Genomic DNA, 15,835 nt, shown 5'->3' on the forward strand with positions numbered 1-15,835 from the left:
GGGAGGATGAGCCTGGCTCTCCAGCACCTTCTGAGGAGCTCTGAGGGTGGCTGGGATGGTCAAAACTCCCACCCGTGCTCATGGGCCAGCAGGAACTCAAGGTCCAGCAGAACAACTTCCAGGGATCCCAGAAATTCCCTGAAACTCACGGGGCTCCATCGCCCCATTGAGCTCCTCGTCCTGGGGTGGTGCTGGACATTCCTGCCTGGGCTTTAGGGGATTTGGGACACAATCACAACCATGGACATTCCTGCCTGGACTTTAGGGGATGGCACCTCAAGGTTTGGGGACTGGGGACAGAGCCATCACCACTGGACATTGCTGCCTGGACTTTAAGGAATGTTATCACAAGGTTTGGGGACTGGGGACACAATCACAACCATGGACATTCCTGCCTGGACTTTAGGGGATGGCATCCCAAGGTTTGGGAATTTGGGGCACAATCACAACCGCTGGACATTCCTGCCTGGACTTCAGGGGATGTCATCCCAAGGTTTGGGAATTTGGGGCACAATCACAACCGCTGGACATTCCTGCCTGGACTTCAGGGGATGTCATCCCAAGGTTTGGGAATTTGGGGCACAATCACAACCGCTGGACATTCCTGCCTGGACTTTAGGGGATGTCATGCCAAGGTTTGGGGATCTGGGGACACAACCACCACGACTGGATGTCTGGAGGTGGACCAGACCAGCAGGGCCACTTCACCAATGCTGTCACCACGGCTGGTCCGGCCTGTGCCACCCACGGGGTGTGAGGTTGTGCTCTGACTTTGTACTTTATGGCCAATTTTTCTGTATTCAGTGAATTTATTGGATCCTTCAGTTTAAATTCCAACTCTGACTTCCAAACCCCCTGCACGGTGTGTGGGGTTTGTGTGGGGTGAATTCCTCCTGTGGGTTTTGCCCCAACCAGCACAGCCTGGAGCTGGGGAGAGGGAGAAACTTCTCCAGGCCAGGCTCCCCTCAGCTGTGCCAGTCCCGGGAAAAGTCCTTGAGAGGGACAGCAGTGGGGACAGCTGGAGCTGCTGTGGGGCTGCTGGCAGTGCCAGCCTGAGCTGCTGCTGCTGCTGCCAACCCAGGGTGTCCCTCTGTCCCCAGCTCGTCTCTCTGCCCCCTCACTCGCCCCACTCGGTCCCAGCGGGGATCCCTGGATCTGGGACATCCCCTCTGCCCCAGCGGGGTCCCCAAGGTCCCTTCAGCCCAAGCCACGCCCGGGTCACAGCTCTGTGCTGCCCTCCCCCACCCGAGGGCACCGTGCCCGCACATGGAACCGGCCCCTCTGTGACATCACCCCGGCCCGCTGGCACCGCGGGCAGCGCCAGGGCCGGGGTGCCACCAGAGGTGACAGCTGTGCTCTGGCTCTGCCACCTGCGCTGGCACCGATGGCTTTGCTGGGGCTGCTCGTCCTGCTGGCCCTGGCCGGGCCCGCGGGGGCCACCTGGGACACCTGCAGGTCAGTGGCCCCGGGGGGCTCGGGGACACTCGGGGGCTCCCCTGGCACAGCCCGGGCACAGAGGAGCCCCTCGGGGTCCCTGTCCCTGCTGTCCCCGAGCAGGGCACCGATGGCTTTGTGCTTCCAGAGGCACCTGCGGGCTCTGGCCCATGGTTTTGAATGAGACCTCGGCCATTCCTGAGTACGGATCCTCACGTTCTGCCAAGAGCCCGACCCTCGACGTCAACCCGGGGGCCTGGCCTGGCATCGCCAGCATCCAGGTCACCTGGGACAACGGCACGTGGCACATGTGCTCGGGGGCACTGATCAGCCACCGCTGGGTCCTCACGGCCGCCAGCTGCTTCATCGGGGCTGGGTAAGGGGCAGCAGGGACGGGGATGTGCCCACAGGAGGGACAGGAGTGTCCCCACAGAAGGATCAGCGGTGTCCCCACAGCAGGGTCACAGGTGTCCCCACAGCAGGGACAGGGTTGTTCCCACGGCAGGAATGTCCCCTTGGCAGGGTCAGGGATGTCCCACATCATGGTTAGGGATGTTCCCTCAGCAATGTCAGGATTGTCCCCTCAGCAATGTCACAGTTGTTCCCTCAGCAATGTCACGGTTGTCCCCTCAGCAATGTCAGGGATGTCCCCTCAGCAATGTCACGGTTGTCCCCTCAGCAATGTCAGGGATGTCCCCCCAGCAGGGCCAGGTGCCCAGGCTGCACCACCATGTGCTGCTCCATTGCTGTCTCCATTCCCTGCTGTGGGAAGCAGAGGGCCGGGAGCTGCTGGGCTGTGCCAGCCCTGTCACTGCTGTGTCACTGCTGTGTCACTGCTCCCTGTCATTCCATGGCCTCCAGGGATGTCCTCAAGTGGAAGGTGGTGGTCGGGGCCACAGACCTGGCCCAGCCGGGCGCCGCGGCCGAGGTGTTCCAGATCAAGCAGGTCCTGAAGCACCAGAACTACGACGCCATGCTCCTTCCACAAAAGGCAAAGATGAGGGGTTAAAAACAATTTACTGCAAACAGCCATGAGATAAGGAATCAGACAATTATTTGCAGCAATATTAATTAGAAAAGGTGTAAGACAAAGCAGTGATTTACATGGAAATCCTGTGGCAACACCTTACCACATTTTATCCTGGAAGTGATGCCCTTGTCCATGGAAGTGAGAGGGGACACTGCCAGTGTCACTGCCCTGGGGCCTGGACGTGCCCCACTCCCAAAAAATTATTCCTCTGGCTAAAATCACACACCCATTATCCACATTGTGAGCCCAGTTCAGCCTCCTGGGAAAAACAGGGATGGGACAATCTGGGGGTCGGGCCTGGTTTGGGGGAGATGAGGGGGAGGAGGGAGGGGAGGGAGGATGGGCCTGAGCTGGGGAGAGGGAGAAACTTCTCCAGGCCAGGCTCCCCTCAGCTGTGCCAGTCCCGGGAAAAGCCCTTGAGAGGGACAGCAGTGGGGACAGCTGGAGCTGCTGTGGGGCTGCTGGCAGTGCCAGCCTGAGCTGCTGCTGCTGCTGCCACCCAGGGTGTCCCCTCTGTCACCAGCTCGTGTCTCTGAGGCTGCCGGGAGCCATCCCATGCTCCTGCTGTGCCCTCGGTCCCAGCTGGGATCCCTGGATCTGGGACATCCCCTCTGCTCCAGCGGGATCGCGGCTCCCAGGAGCTGTCCTGGCTCTGGGGAAGTGCTGGAGTGTCTGGAGAATGATCCTGGAACGGGTCAGGACCCTGGAACGGGTCAGGATGCTGGAACTGGTCAGGATGCTGGAAGGGGTCAGGATCCTGGAAGGGATCAGGATCCTGGAAGGGGTCAGGATCCCGGAATGGGTCAGGGTGCTGGAACAGGTCAGGTCCTGGAACGGGTCAGGGTGCTGGAACGGGTCAGGTCCTGGAAGGGATCAGGATGCTGGAATGGGTCAGGATGCTGGAACAGGTCAGGATGCTGGAAGGGGTCAGGATCCTGCCCTAGTCCTCCCCTGGAACATCCCACACGGAGCACGGGATGCTCATTTGGGGTCTCCCTGACCCCATTCCACCCCAGCTCCCCGTGAGTCCGAGGCGTCCCCGAGCCGTGGGGCAGCCCCGAGGCCGAGCTGGGTTTTTGGGGCCAGGAACCTTTGGGGTGTCACTGCGGGGAGCAGCGGCAGCAGGAAGGTTTGGGGCTGCAGCTGGGGTTGCAGCAGGGCTGCAGCGAGGGGTCGCGGCCCTTGCCGATCTGGCTCTCCCCGAAATGCAGGCGCTGCAGCAGCAGCTCCTTCTGCTCGGCGATGTCCTTGAGCGCCTGCAGCGCCTCGGGGCCCGGCTGGCCCTGCAGCAGGTCGTAGTTCTCCGCGGGGTCCGCCTCCAGGTCGAAGAGCAGCGGGGGCAGGTGCGGGGTGAGCGGGGTCAGCCCGTGGCACGCCCGGTCCGGGGTCGTGTCGCTGTGGAAGGAACCTGGGGAGCGCCCGGCCGAGCTCGCACCGCCCCCGCGGAGCGCACCCCAAAGCCCCCGCACCGCCCCAAAGGCCAGCGCTGACCTTGGGTGAAGTAGTGCGCCTTGTAGCGGCCCAGGCGGACGGCGAACGGGCCGCGCTGCGGGTCGGGGGCGGGCGGGAAGAAGAACACGGCCCGGCGGGGGCTCTGCGGACACGGGTCAGCGCGGCTCCGACCGGCACCGGGCCGGGACCGGACCGGGACCGAGCCGGGACCGAACCGGCACCGAGCCGGGATGGGACCGGGACCGGACCGGCACCGAGTCGGGACCGAGCCGGGATGGGACCGGGACCGAGCCGGGATGGGGCCGGCACCGAACCGTACCCGAGCCGGGATGGGGCCGGCACCGAACCGGGACCGAACCGGGATGGGACCGGCACCGAACCGACACCGAACCGGCACCGAGCCGGGACCGAACCGGCACCGAACCGGCACCGAGTCGGGACCGAGCCGGGACCGACCGGGACCGAGCCGGGATGGGACCGGGACCGAGCCGGCACCGAACCGGTACCGAACCGGCTCCTGTTCCTCCATATAATGCAATATAATACAATATAGATTATATTATATTATATTTATTCAATTATTATTTATCATTGATTTAAAATCAATTAATCAGCTTTTTTGCATGCAAAATCTGAGATACTACTACTATTATTATTATTATTATTATTATTATTATTCTTGTTATTGTTATTGTTATTACTTGCAATGTAACTGAATGAAGGCAGCCGCAGCCATCAGCCCTGACGCAGCGGCAGCGCCGTGCCCGCGGCAGCACTCACCGCGCCGGTGCCGAGCAGCAGCGGGCTCAGGTCGAAGCCGTCCAGGGGCAGCGCGGGCAGCGCGGCGCCCGCCAGGGCGGCCAGCGTGGGCAGGACGTCCAGCGTGCTGGCCAGCTCGTGCGTCACGCCTGCGCGGGCAGCGGCACCGGCTGGCCTGCTTTGGCCTGCTTTGGCCCGGGTTTGTCCCCAGTTTGTCCCAGGTTTGTTCCCGGTTTGTTCCCAGTTTGTCAGGGTTTGTACTGGTTTGTCCCCCTTTGTTCCGGGTTTGTTCCCAGTTTGTCCTGGGTTTGTCCCTGTTTTGTCCTGGGTTTGTCCCAGGCAGCGGCACCGGCTGGCCTGCCTTGGCCCGCTTTGGCCCGCTTTGTTCCGGGTTTGTCCCCAGTTTGTCAGGGTTTGTACTGGTTTGTCCCACTTTGTCCCGGGTTTGTTCCCAGTTTGTCCTGGGTTTGTCCTGGGTTTGTTCCTGGTTTGTTCCCAGTTTGTCCCTGGTCTGTCCCGCTTTGTCCCAGTTTGTCTCACTTTGTCCTGGTTTTGTTCCCAGTTTGTCCCAGTTTGTCCTGATTTTGATCCAAGTTTGTCCCAGTTTGTTCCTGGTTTGTCCCAGTTTGTCCTGGGTTTGTCCTGCTTTGTCCTGTTTTGTCCCGGGTTTGTCCCAGTTTGTCAAGGTTTGTACTGGTTTGTCCCGCTTTGTCCCAGGTTTGTTCCCAGTTCGTCCCTGGTTTCTCTCAGGTTTGTTCCCAGTTCGTCCCAGGTTTGGTCCCGGTTTTTCCCAGTTTGTCCCAGGTTTGTTCCCAGTTTGTCCTGAGTTTGGTCCCAGTTTGTCCCGGTTTGTCCCAGGTTTGGTCCCAGTTTTTCCCAGGTTTGTCCCAGATTTGTCCCAGTTTGTCCCCGGTTTGTCGCAGTCTGTCCTGGGTTTGTCCTACTTTGTCCCAGTCTCTCCCACTTTGTCCTGGTTATTGGTCCCAGTTTTTCCCAGGTTTGTCCCAGATTTGTCCCAGTTTGTCCCCGGTTTGTCCCAGTCTGTCCTGGGTCTGTCCCACTTTGTCCCGCTCTGTCCCGGGTCTGTCCCGGCTCACCTGGCGCGATCGTGCCCGGCCAGTACGCCAGGGCCGGCTCCCTCATGCCGCCCTCGTAGGTGGTGCCCTTGCCACAGCGGAGGTGCCCGGCGCTGCCACCGCGCGCCATGCGCAGCGTGGAGGGGCTGGGGACAAGGACTGCTGTCACCCGGGCCAGGCCCGGCGGGACAGGGCTGGCACCGGGGGACAAGGCTGGCACCGCTGGGACAAGGCTGGCACTGCCAGGACAAGGCTGGCCCCGGGGGGCAAGGCTGGCCCTGGGAGGACAAGGCTGGCACCGCGGGGACAAGGCTGGCCCCGGGGGGCAAGGCTGGCCCTGGGAGGACAAGGCTGGCACTGCCAGGACAAGGCTGGCACAGCGGGGACAAGGCTGGCACCATGGGGACAAGGCTGGCACTGCTGGGACAGGGCTGGCACTGCTGGGACAGGGCTGCCACTGCTGGGACAAGGCTGGCACCGGGGGACAAGGCTGGCACCGTGGGGACAAGGCTGGCACCGCGGGGACAAGGCTGGCACTGCCAGGACAAGGCTGGCACCATGGGGACAAGGCTGGCACCGCGGGGACAAGGCTGGCACAGCGGGGACAAGGCTGGCACCATGGGGACAAGGCTGGCCCGGTGCCACAGGGACTCTGCCACCCTCGGGGGCAGCCAGGGCTGTGACACACCCGAGAGGGGCACCCACAGTGGTGTCACCACATGGAGTGAGCTGGGGGGCACACGCCTGGCACAACCCCTGGGTGACATTTGGGGGTAGCACATTGATGTCCCAACCCCAGGGTGACATTTGGGGGTGTCACATTGATGTCCCAACCCCTGGGAAGTTTCTGTCACGGAACACCGAGCTCATACCCCATGAGCAGGACCCGGGGGTGACACCTGGCGCTGCCACACGCGTGCCCCAGCAGTGCCAGCCATGCCAGCAATGCCAGTGGTGCCAGCAATGCCAACCATGCCAGCAGTGCCAGCCACGTCAGCGGTGCCAGCCATGCCCGTGCCAGCCATGCCAGCAATGCCAGCAGTGCCAGCAATGCCAGCCGTGCCAGCGGTGCCAGCTGTGCCAGCAGTGCCAGCTGTGCCAGCCGTGCCTGTGCCAGCCGTGCCAGCAGTGCCAGCTGTGCCAGCAGTGCCAGTGGTGCCAGCTGTGCCAGCCGTGCCAGCCGTGCCAGCAGTGCCAGCCGTGCCAGCCATGCCTGTGCCAGCCGTGCCCGTGCCAGCCGTGCCCGTGCCAGCCTTGCCAGCAGTGCCAGCAGTGCCAGCCGTACCAGCGGTGCCAGCTGTGCCAGCCGTGCCAGCCGTGCCCGCGGTGCCAGGCGCTCACCCGTTGTCGGAGGTGACGAGCAGCAGCGTGGAGCTCTCCAGGCGACATTTGGGGGTGTCACATTGATGTCCCAACCCCTGGGATGTTTCTGTCACGGAACACCGAGCTCACACCCCATGAGCAGGACCCAGGGGTGACACCTGGCGCTGCCACACGCGTGCCCCAGCAGTGCCAGCCATGCCAGTGGTGCCAGCAATGCCAACCATGCCAGCAGTGCCAGCCGTGCCCGTGTCAGCTGTGCCAGCCGTGCCAGCCGTGCCAGCAGTGCCAGCCGTGCCAGCCATGCCTGTGCCAGCCGTGCCCGTGCCAGCCGTGCCCGTGCCAGCCTTGCCAGCAGTGCCAGCAGTGCCAGCCGTACCAGCGGTGCCAGCTGTGCCAGCAGTGCCAGCAGTGCCAGCCGTGCCAGCCGTGCCAGCAATGTCAGCCATGCCAGCAATGCCAGCAATGCCAGCCGTGCCAGAGGTGCCAGCTGTGCCAGCAGTGCCAGCAGTGCCAGCCGTGCCCGTGGTGCCAGGCGCTCACCCGTTGTCGGAGGTGACGAGCAGCAGCGTGGAGCTCTCCAGGCCGTGCTCCCGCAGCGCCCGCAGCAGCTCCCCCACCGAGTGATCGAACTCGGCCAGCGCGTCCCCGAAGGGGCCCCGGCGCGTCCGGCCCGCGAAGTCCCGGCTGGCAAACTGCGGGTAGTGCGTGTGCTGCCGGGGGGAGGGCACGGGATCGAGCCCTGCGGGACAGCCAGCCCCGCGGGGTGACAAAGGCCACCAGCCCAGGGAGGGCTGTCCCCGAGGGGAGCTCCGGCTGGGAGGTTTGCCCCAGGGATGGGGCAGGGAAGAGGGGAAGGCTGCAGGAAGCAGCAGCCTAAAAGCAGCATCCCAATAGGATGGGGAATAGCAAGCCCAGGTCACCCAGGAGCAGATTTTGGGGTGGCAGCAGGGGAGGTGCTGCCCTGTTCTCCCCATGGGACTTGGGCTCCCTTCCCTTTTCCCTCCCCTTCCCCTTCCCTTTCCCTTTCCTGTCCCTTTTCCTTTTTCCTCCCTCCTTGTCCCTTTTCCTTCCCCTTCCCTTCTCCCTTCTCTTTTCCCTTCCCCGTTTCCCTTCCCTTTTCTCTTTTCCTTTTCCCTCCCCCCCTTTCCCTCCTCTTCCCTTTTCCCTTTCCTTTTCCCTTCCCTTCCCCCTCCCCTTCCTTTTTTCCCTCCCCTTTTCCTTTCCCTTCCCTTTTTCACTTCTCTTCCCCCTTTTCCCTTCCCTTTCTCTTTTCTTTTCCCTTCCCTTCCCCATCTGTTTCCCTTCCCCCTTTTTTTTTCCCTTTTCCCTTTTCCCTTCCCTTCTCCCTCCCCTTCCCTTTTCCCTCCCCTTCCCTTTTTCCCTCCCCTTTTCCTTTCCCTTCCCTTTTCCCCTTCCCTTCCCTTCTCTTCCCCATTCCCCATTTCCCTTTTCCCTTTCCCCTCCCTCTCCCCACCTCATTTCCCGTTTCCCATTTCCCGTTCCCCGTTCCCCATTTCCCGTTCCCCATTTCCCGTTCCCCATTTGTTCCCCATTCCCCGTTCCCCATTCCCCATTCCCCATTTCCCGTTCCCGTTCCCCATCCGCACGTGGGACGCGTAGTAGAGCAGGAAGGGCAGGCGCAGGCGGGCGCAGCGGGCGATGAACTCGCGGCAGAAGCGGCCGTAGCGCGGCCCCAGCTCGGGGAAGGCCACGGGCTGCTGCACGATGCTCTGGTTCCAGAGCAGCGGCACCGCCACCACGCCCTGGTCACACGTCCCGAAGCACTTGGTGTCGGGCGGGAAGCACGTCAGGTTCTGGCAGGGACCCTGCAAAGCACGGCGGCCTTGGCACCCCGGCTCTGCTTTTGGCTCGTTAACTTAATTTTTTAAAAGTTTTCAGATTTTAATTTTTTTTTTCTATTTTTCTAAAGTATCTACAAGTTCATTTCCCACACTGAGCTTCACATTATGGGATGGGGAGCTCTGTGCACAGAGCAGGGACACAAAACAATTCCTGCTGAGCTGGGCACCAAGGACAAATGATCCCAATGCCAGCCCAGGAGCACAAACCCCGTGGGCTGCAGAGAGAAAAACAAGGATGGGAGTGCAGGGGCTGCACTGGGGTTGGACACTGAACTGCAATGTGCACATGGAGCAGAGCTGAGCCCAGGGAGAGACCCCGGCAGCGCTCGTGCATTTTGGGGCCATTTGGGGTCATCTTGGGGGCATTTTGGGGCCATTTGGGGTCATCTTGGGTTCATTTTGGGACCATTTGGGTTCATCTTGGGTGCATTTGGGGTCATCTTGGGTGCATTTTGGGACCATTTGGGGTCATCTTGGGACCATTAGGGTTCATCCTGGGTGCAGCCCTGGCTGGGCTCTGGTGCTGCCCCAGGTGCACCCATGGAGGAGATCCTTTCCATCAATCCCTGCTTTATTTATTAAATAATATTTAATATTAAATATTATTTAATATTACATTTAAAACTTACTGATTCTATATTACATATATTATATATAAGAATGTCTGAGTATACTTACATATAACTGTATATATATAATAATATATATTAATAATATAAAATATACTTACATATGTAAAAATCTATTATATATTATATTATTAAATTTACTTATTTAATATTTTATAAGTAAATTTAAATATTAAATTTACTTATTTAATATTTTATAAGTAAATTTAAATATTAAATTTACTTATTTAATACATTTTATTGATAATATAATATTTTAATAGGATTTCATAGCCTATAACATATATATCGATTAGATATATTATAGAATATGTAATGCGTTATGGAACTTATATATGTTTTAATAATATTGAGAATGTATTATTTATTTATATTTTCTACAAGATTTTATTAATTAATTAAATAAACATTTAATTAGTTTAATATTTAGTATTTACTACTTAATATTTAATATGATTTTACTAATCAAATATTTAATATTTATGTAAATTTGAAGGAGAATAAAATAAATAAATTAAAAAATATCTTAAAAAATTAAATTTATCACTATTAAAAATTTAAAAATTCATTTACCCGCCTCTGTTCCATCTCCGCCTCATCCCCACCCACCCCAGCAGCCCGGGGGGCTTTACCCGCGCCAGACCCGCGCCAGACCCGCGCTGGCCCGGCGCAGCCCCGCAGCGGGCTCACCTGGTCGTGCGAGTAGGGAATCCCCAGGAAGTGGTCGAAGCCCTGGCGGGTGGGCAGGAAGGCGCCGTCCTTGCCCACGCCCAGGTGCCACTTGCCCACCATGGCCGTGGCGTAGCCGCGCTCCCGGAGCAGCTCGGCCACGGTGAGCTCGGCCAGCGGCAGCCCGCCCCGCGAGTCGGGGGCGAACACGCCCGGGAAGACCCCGGAGCGCACGGGCAGGCGGCCCGTCAGCAGCGCGGCCCTGCGCGGACACGGCTCGGGACAGCGGGGACACGGCTCGGACAGCGCGGGGACAGCGGGGACAGCGGGGACACGGCTCGGGATGGCGCGGGACACGGCTCGGGATACAGCGGGGACAGCGGGGACAGCGCGGGGACAGCGGGGACACGGCTCGGGATAGCGCGGGACACACCGGGACAGCGGGGACAGCGAGGGGACAGACAGGGACACGGCTCGGGATAGCGCGGGACAGCGGGGACAGCGCGGACACGGCTCGGGATGGCTTTCCCTAGCGGGGACACGGCTCGGGATAGCGCGGGACACACCGGGACAGCGGGGACAGCGAGGGGACAGCGGGGACACGGCTCGGGATGGCGCGGGACAGAGAGGGGACAGCGAGGGGACACTGCGGGGACAGCGCGGCCCTGCGCGGACACGGCTCGGGATACAGCGGGGACAGGGGGACAGCGGGACAGAGGGGACAGCCCGGGATACCGCGGGGACAGCGGGGGGACAGCGCTGACTGTCTGTCCCGGACACCGCGGGGTCATCACCGCCCCTTTATCCCGGGACACGGAGGGTTCATCACCGCCCGTTTATCCCGGGACACCGCGGGTTTGTCCCCCTGTCTGTCCCCGGGACACCGCGGGGGCAGCACCACCCACGTATCCCGGGACACGGGGGGTTTGTCCCTCCCTCTATCCCGGGACACCGCAGGTTCATCACTGCCGGTTTATCCCGGGACACGGCGGGTTCATCACCACCCATCTATCCCGGGATACTGCAGATTCACGACCGCCCCTTTGTCCCGGGACACGGAGGGTTTGTCCCCCACCCCTCCCGCGACACCACGGGTTTATCCCCACCGCCTCTCCCGGGACACGGCAAGTTTGTTTCCCCGTTTATCCCGGGACACCCCAGCTCCGTCCCGCCCGTTTATCCCGGGACACCCAGCTCCACCTCCACCCGTTTATCCCGGGACACCCAGCTCCAGCCTGCCCATTTATCCCGGGACACCCCAGCTCCATCCCCACCCGCTTATCCCGGGACACCCCAGCACCATTCCCTCCCGTTTATCCCGGGACACCCATCTCCATCCCCGCCCGTTTATCCCGGGACACCCCAGCACCATTCCCTCCCGTTTATCCCGGGACACCCCACCTCCACCTCCACCTGTTTATCCCAGGACACCCCAGCTCCACCCGGCCCGTTTATCCCGGGACACACGGGCTGCAGACGGCGGCGCTGCTGTAGAAGTCGGTGAAGCGCAGCCCGCGGGCCGCCAGCCGGTCCAGGTGCGGCGTGGCGGACGAGGGGTGCCCGTAGCTGCCCAGGTCCCCGAAGCCCAGATCGTCCGCCAGCACCAGCACGAAGTTGGGCCGGGCGGCGGCGGCGCGCACGGGCGGCGGCAGCAGCAGCGGCAGCAGCAGCGGCACCGGCAGCAGCCAGGCGTGGCGGCGGCCCTGCGGCCCCATGGCGCTGTCCCGGCGCTGTCCCGGTCTGTCCCGGGATATCCCGGGCGGTGCCGGCAGTGCCCCGGCAGGTCACGTGAGGCGCATGGCGGCCGCGCCGCCGCGGGGCGTGCTGGGAGTTGTAGTCGCGAGTGGCGGCGCCAGGCACGGGGTGGGTGACAGAGGGGAGTGGGTGTGACAGGGAGGGACGTGGCACAGCGGGGGTGGCCTCTGGGCAGCTCGGGAATGGCACCGGGGAGGAGGCGCCGCCGCGCTGTGGTCTCTGTTCAGGGCTGGGTGCTGCCCAGGCAGCTCTGCCTCCTGTGCATGGGAATTTCTGGGATTTGTCCCTGCCCGTTCCTCTGGTGCCACTGCTGGGATCCCAGCAGCAGAGCCTGGGCCCTGCTCCTACAGCAGGAGCATGGGATGGCTCCCGGCAGCCTCAGAGACACGAGCTGGTGACAGAGGGGACACCCTGGGTGGCAGCAGCAGCAGCAGCTCAGGCTGGCACTGCCAGCAGCCCCACAGCAGCTCCAGCTGTCCCCACTGCTGTCCCTCTCAAGGGCTTTCCCCGGGAATGGCACAGCTGGGGAGCCTGGCCTGGAGAAGTTTCTCCCTCTCCCCAGCTCAGGCCCATCCTCCCTCCCCTCCCTCCTCCCCCTCATCTCCCCCAAACCAGGCCCGACCCCCAGATTGTCCCATCCCTGTTTTTCCCAGGAGACTGAGGCGGACACGGCGGCTGAGGGGGAACTGGAACAACTCTAATTGAAGCACAAAGTGTGTTCCCCGGCGGGGCGGGCGCGGGGGCAGCGTGGGCAGGGCACAGCAGCCCTGGGCACGGGGGCTGAGCTGGCCCCCAGCCACGGCCCCGCCGGGGGATGCTTGCCACAACTGCATCAGCTCATCCCCCCGCTCAGGCTTTCTCTCCCTTCAGGAACTGCAGCAGCTCCAGCAGCAGGTTCAGGAATTTGCCCAGGATCTGTTGTTGGAATGAAATCTTCGTGTAATCCTCCGAGTCATCCGGGTTGGGATTCTCCTCGTCCTCAAAGTCTGCCTCGGGCTCTTCCTCCGGGCTCGGGAAGGGCTCGGGTGGAGCAGAGTCGGCTTCTGGAGGGAGCAGTCCCATCTGCACCTGGATCCAGGTGTGGAAGTGCTGCGTGGAGGTGAACACCCCCGGCCGCTTGGCCCCGGCGCAGCCCTTGCCCCAGCTGGCCAGGCCCACCAGCCAGAAGTAGTCACCGGTGTTGTCCTTGCAGACCAGGGGACCCCCGATGTCCCCCTGCGACAGAGAGAGGGGTCAGGGGCTGCTCCAGGCCGGGCCCTGCCCATCCCGACCCCTCCAGAGCCGCGTTCCTGGCTGGATTCCCTGGCAAGGCTCGGGGCTGGGGGCTGCAGGGACCTTCCTGTGGGGACACCCCTGATCCTGCTGAGGGGACATCCCTGATCCTGCTGTGGGGACATTCCAGACTCTGCTTGGGTGATATCCCCATCCTTCCTGTGGGGACACCCCTGATCCTGCTGAGGGGACACCCCTGACACTGCTTGGGGCAGAGCGGCGGAACCTTGGAACGCTCGGGGTGGCAGCGCCCGCGCGGGGCCACCAGGGCCACCTCCCGTGCCACCTCCCGCCGTGCCCGGCCAGCCCCGGGCGCTGCGGGGACGGGGCAGTCGCGGCTCCCCGGGAACGGCGCGATCCCAGCAGGAGGCAGGGGATGAGCGGCCACGAGGGGCTGGGCCACCGGGGACTTGTGTGCCCTGAGGGCAGCTCCATTGTCACCGCTGCTCCCTGATCCCAAAGATTTGTGTTCCTTTGAGGCCGCTCCTCAATCCCAACTTTGATCCCAAAGATTTGTGTCCCCCCAGGACAGCTCCTCTGTCACTGCTGCTCCCCGATCCCAAAGATTTGTGTCCCCTAAGGGACAGCTCCTCTGTCACTGCTGCTCCCCGATCCCAGCTCTGATCCCAAAGATTTGTGTCCCCCCAGGACAGTTCCATTGTCACTGCTGCTCCCCGATCCCAACTTTGATCCCAAAGATTTGTGTCCCCTCATGGACAGCTCCATTGTCACTGCTGCTCCCCAATCCCAGCTCTGATCCCAGGGATGGCTCCATTGTCACCACTGCTCCCCAATCCCGGCTCTGATCCCAAAGATTTGTGTCCTTTTGAGGCTGCTCCCCGATCCCAAAGATTTGTGTCCTTTTGAGGCTGCTCCCCGATCCCAAAGATTTGTGTCCTTTTGAGGCTGCTCCCCGATCCCAAAGATTTGTGTCCTTTTGAGGCTGCTCCCCGATCCCAAAGATTTGTGTCCTTTTGAGGCTGCTCCCCGATTCCAGCTCTGATCCCAAATATTTGTGTCCCCCCAGGACAGCTCCTCTGTCACTGCTGCTCCCCGATCCCAAAGATTTGTGTCCCTTGGGGCCGCTCCCCGACCCCAGCTCTGATCCCAAACCCCTCCCCGCTCCCCCCGGGGGCCGGGCAGAGCCGGGATCGCTCCCCAGGGAAGCTCCGGGGCTGGGGCGGTTCCGGGGGCCCGCAGGTGACAGATGGCTCCGGGATGTCCCCGCGCCGCCGCTGCCACCCGCGGGCGCCAGCTGGAGCGTCCCGGGCAGTTCCCGACGCCGCTTCCCACGGCGGCGGCTGCTGCGCTCCATCTGCGCCCCGTCTGCGGGGGGATGCGGGGGGATGCGGGGACGCGCCGGGAGCGGCAGGAGCTGGCCCGGGAGCGCCGCGGATGCAGAACGGAGCTCACCCGGGACAATCCCGGGGGCTGCTCGGGCCCTAAATCCCGGGATAACACCATCCCGCCGGGATAAACCCCATCCCGCCGGGATAAACCCCATCCCGCCGCACCCTAAATCCCGGGATAACCCCATTCAGCTGCACCCCTAAATCCCGGGATAACACCATCCCACCGGGATAAACCCCATCCAGCTGCACCCCTAAATCCCAGGATAAACTCATCCAGTCGGGATAACCCCATCCAACTGCGATAAACCCCATCCAGCCGCACCCCTAAATCCCGGGATAACCCCATTCAGCCACACCCCTAAATCCGGGCATAACTCCTCCAGCCACTCCCCTAAATCCCGGGGTAAACTCATCCAGCCGGGATAACCCCATCCAGCTGGGATAAACCCATCCAAATGGGATAAACCCCATCCTAACGGGATAAACCCCATTCAGCCACACCCCTAAATCCGGGCATAACTCTTCCAGCCACTCCCCTAAATCCCGGGGTAAACTCATCCAGCCGGGATAACCCCATCCAGCCGCACCCTAAATCCCGGGATAACTCCAGCCAGCTGTACCCCTAAATCCCAACCCATCCAAATGGGATAAACCCCATCCTAACGGGACAAACCCCATTCAGCCACACCCCTAAATCCGGGCATAACTCCTCCAGCCACTCCCCTAAATCCCGGGGTAAACTCATCCAGCCGCACTCTAAATCCCGGGATAACTCCAGCCACCTGTACCCCTAAATCCCGGGATAACCCTATGCAGCTGCACCCCTAAATCCCGGGACAAACCCATCCAGCCGCACCCCTATATCCCGGGATAACTCCATCCAGCTGTCCACTAAATCCCAGGATAACCCCATCGAGCTGGGATAAACCTCATCCAGCTGTACCCCTAAATCCCGGGATAACCCCATCCAGCCGGGATAACCCCATCCACCTGGGATAAACCCCATCCAGCTGCACCCTTAAATCCTTCACGAGCAGGATTTTCGATATTCCCAAGGATTTTTAATATCCCACAATTTCTCTGTGTGCCTGTGCTGATTTCTTGTGTTCCTGGTGGTGTTTTGGGGTGGATTTTTATTTTTTTTTTTAAGTTTTGGCGTGTTTTGTTTTAATTCCTGCCCTCACTGCCCAGTACTGAGAAGAATTTTCCCCTCTTTTCCCAT

The 15,835-nt window shown here is 61.2% G+C and overlaps 2 protein-coding genes across 2 annotated transcripts; both read right to left on the reverse strand.

Annotated features, from left to right (window-relative positions):
• Positions 1-3,433: 3,433 nt before the first annotated feature.
• Positions 3,434-12,020, reverse strand: ARSA (arylsulfatase A). The gene is made up of 8 exons (XM_039711870.1): positions 11,698-12,020; positions 10,256-10,510; positions 8,682-8,900; positions 7,615-7,784; positions 5,773-5,897; positions 4,697-4,824; positions 3,956-4,058; positions 3,434-3,872 (listed from the first exon to the last, which is right to left on the reverse strand). Exons 1-8 carry the CDS (start codon positions 11,947-11,949, stop codon positions 3,565-3,567), a joined length of 1,560 nt encoding a protein of 519 aa, XP_039567804.1. The 5' UTR covers positions 11,950-12,020; the 3' UTR covers positions 3,434-3,564.
• Positions 12,021-12,292: 272 nt separating this feature from the next.
• LOC120503398 (acrosin-like) lies at positions 12,293-14,725 on the reverse strand. The gene is made up of 2 exons (XM_039711871.1): positions 14,675-14,725; positions 12,293-13,204 (listed from the first exon to the last, which is right to left on the reverse strand). The coding sequence occupies exons 1-2, from the start codon at positions 14,723-14,725 to the stop codon at positions 12,839-12,841; spliced, it is 417 nt and encodes a 138-aa protein (XP_039567805.1). The 3' UTR covers positions 12,293-12,838.
• Positions 14,726-15,835: the final 1,110 nt, after the last annotated feature.

Source organism: Passer montanus, unplaced genomic scaffold (genome assembly GCF_014805655.1).
Source record: "Passer montanus isolate IOZ18808 unplaced genomic scaffold, ASM1480565v1 scaffold250, whole genome shotgun sequence".
Lineage (NCBI taxonomy): Eukaryota > Metazoa > Chordata > Aves > Passeriformes > Passeridae > Passer > Passer montanus.

Excerpts from the sequence above, each read along its gene's own strand:
- ARSA (XM_039711870.1), bottom strand. The coding sequence starts at position 11,949 with ATGGGGCCGCAGGGCCGCCGCCACGCCTGGCTGCTGCCGGTGCCGCTG. Across the intron at positions 7,785-8,681 it reads TGCTCTACTACGCGTCCCAC|CACACGCACTACCCGCAGTT; the intron begins GTGCGGATGGGG and ends TCCCCCCGGCAG. Across the intron at positions 4,825-5,772 it reads GCCGGGCACGATCGCGCCAG|GCGTGACGCACGAGCTGGCC; the intron begins GTGAGCCGGGAC and ends CTGCCCGCGCAG.
- LOC120503398 (XM_039711871.1), bottom strand. The coding sequence starts at position 14,725 with ATGGTGTTATCCCGGGATTTAGGGCCCGAGCAGCCCCCGGGATTGTCC. Across the intron at positions 13,205-14,674 it reads AGCCCCCGGGATTGTCCCGG|GGGGACATCGGGGGTCCCCT; the intron begins GTGAGCTCCGTT and ends TCTCTGTCGCAG.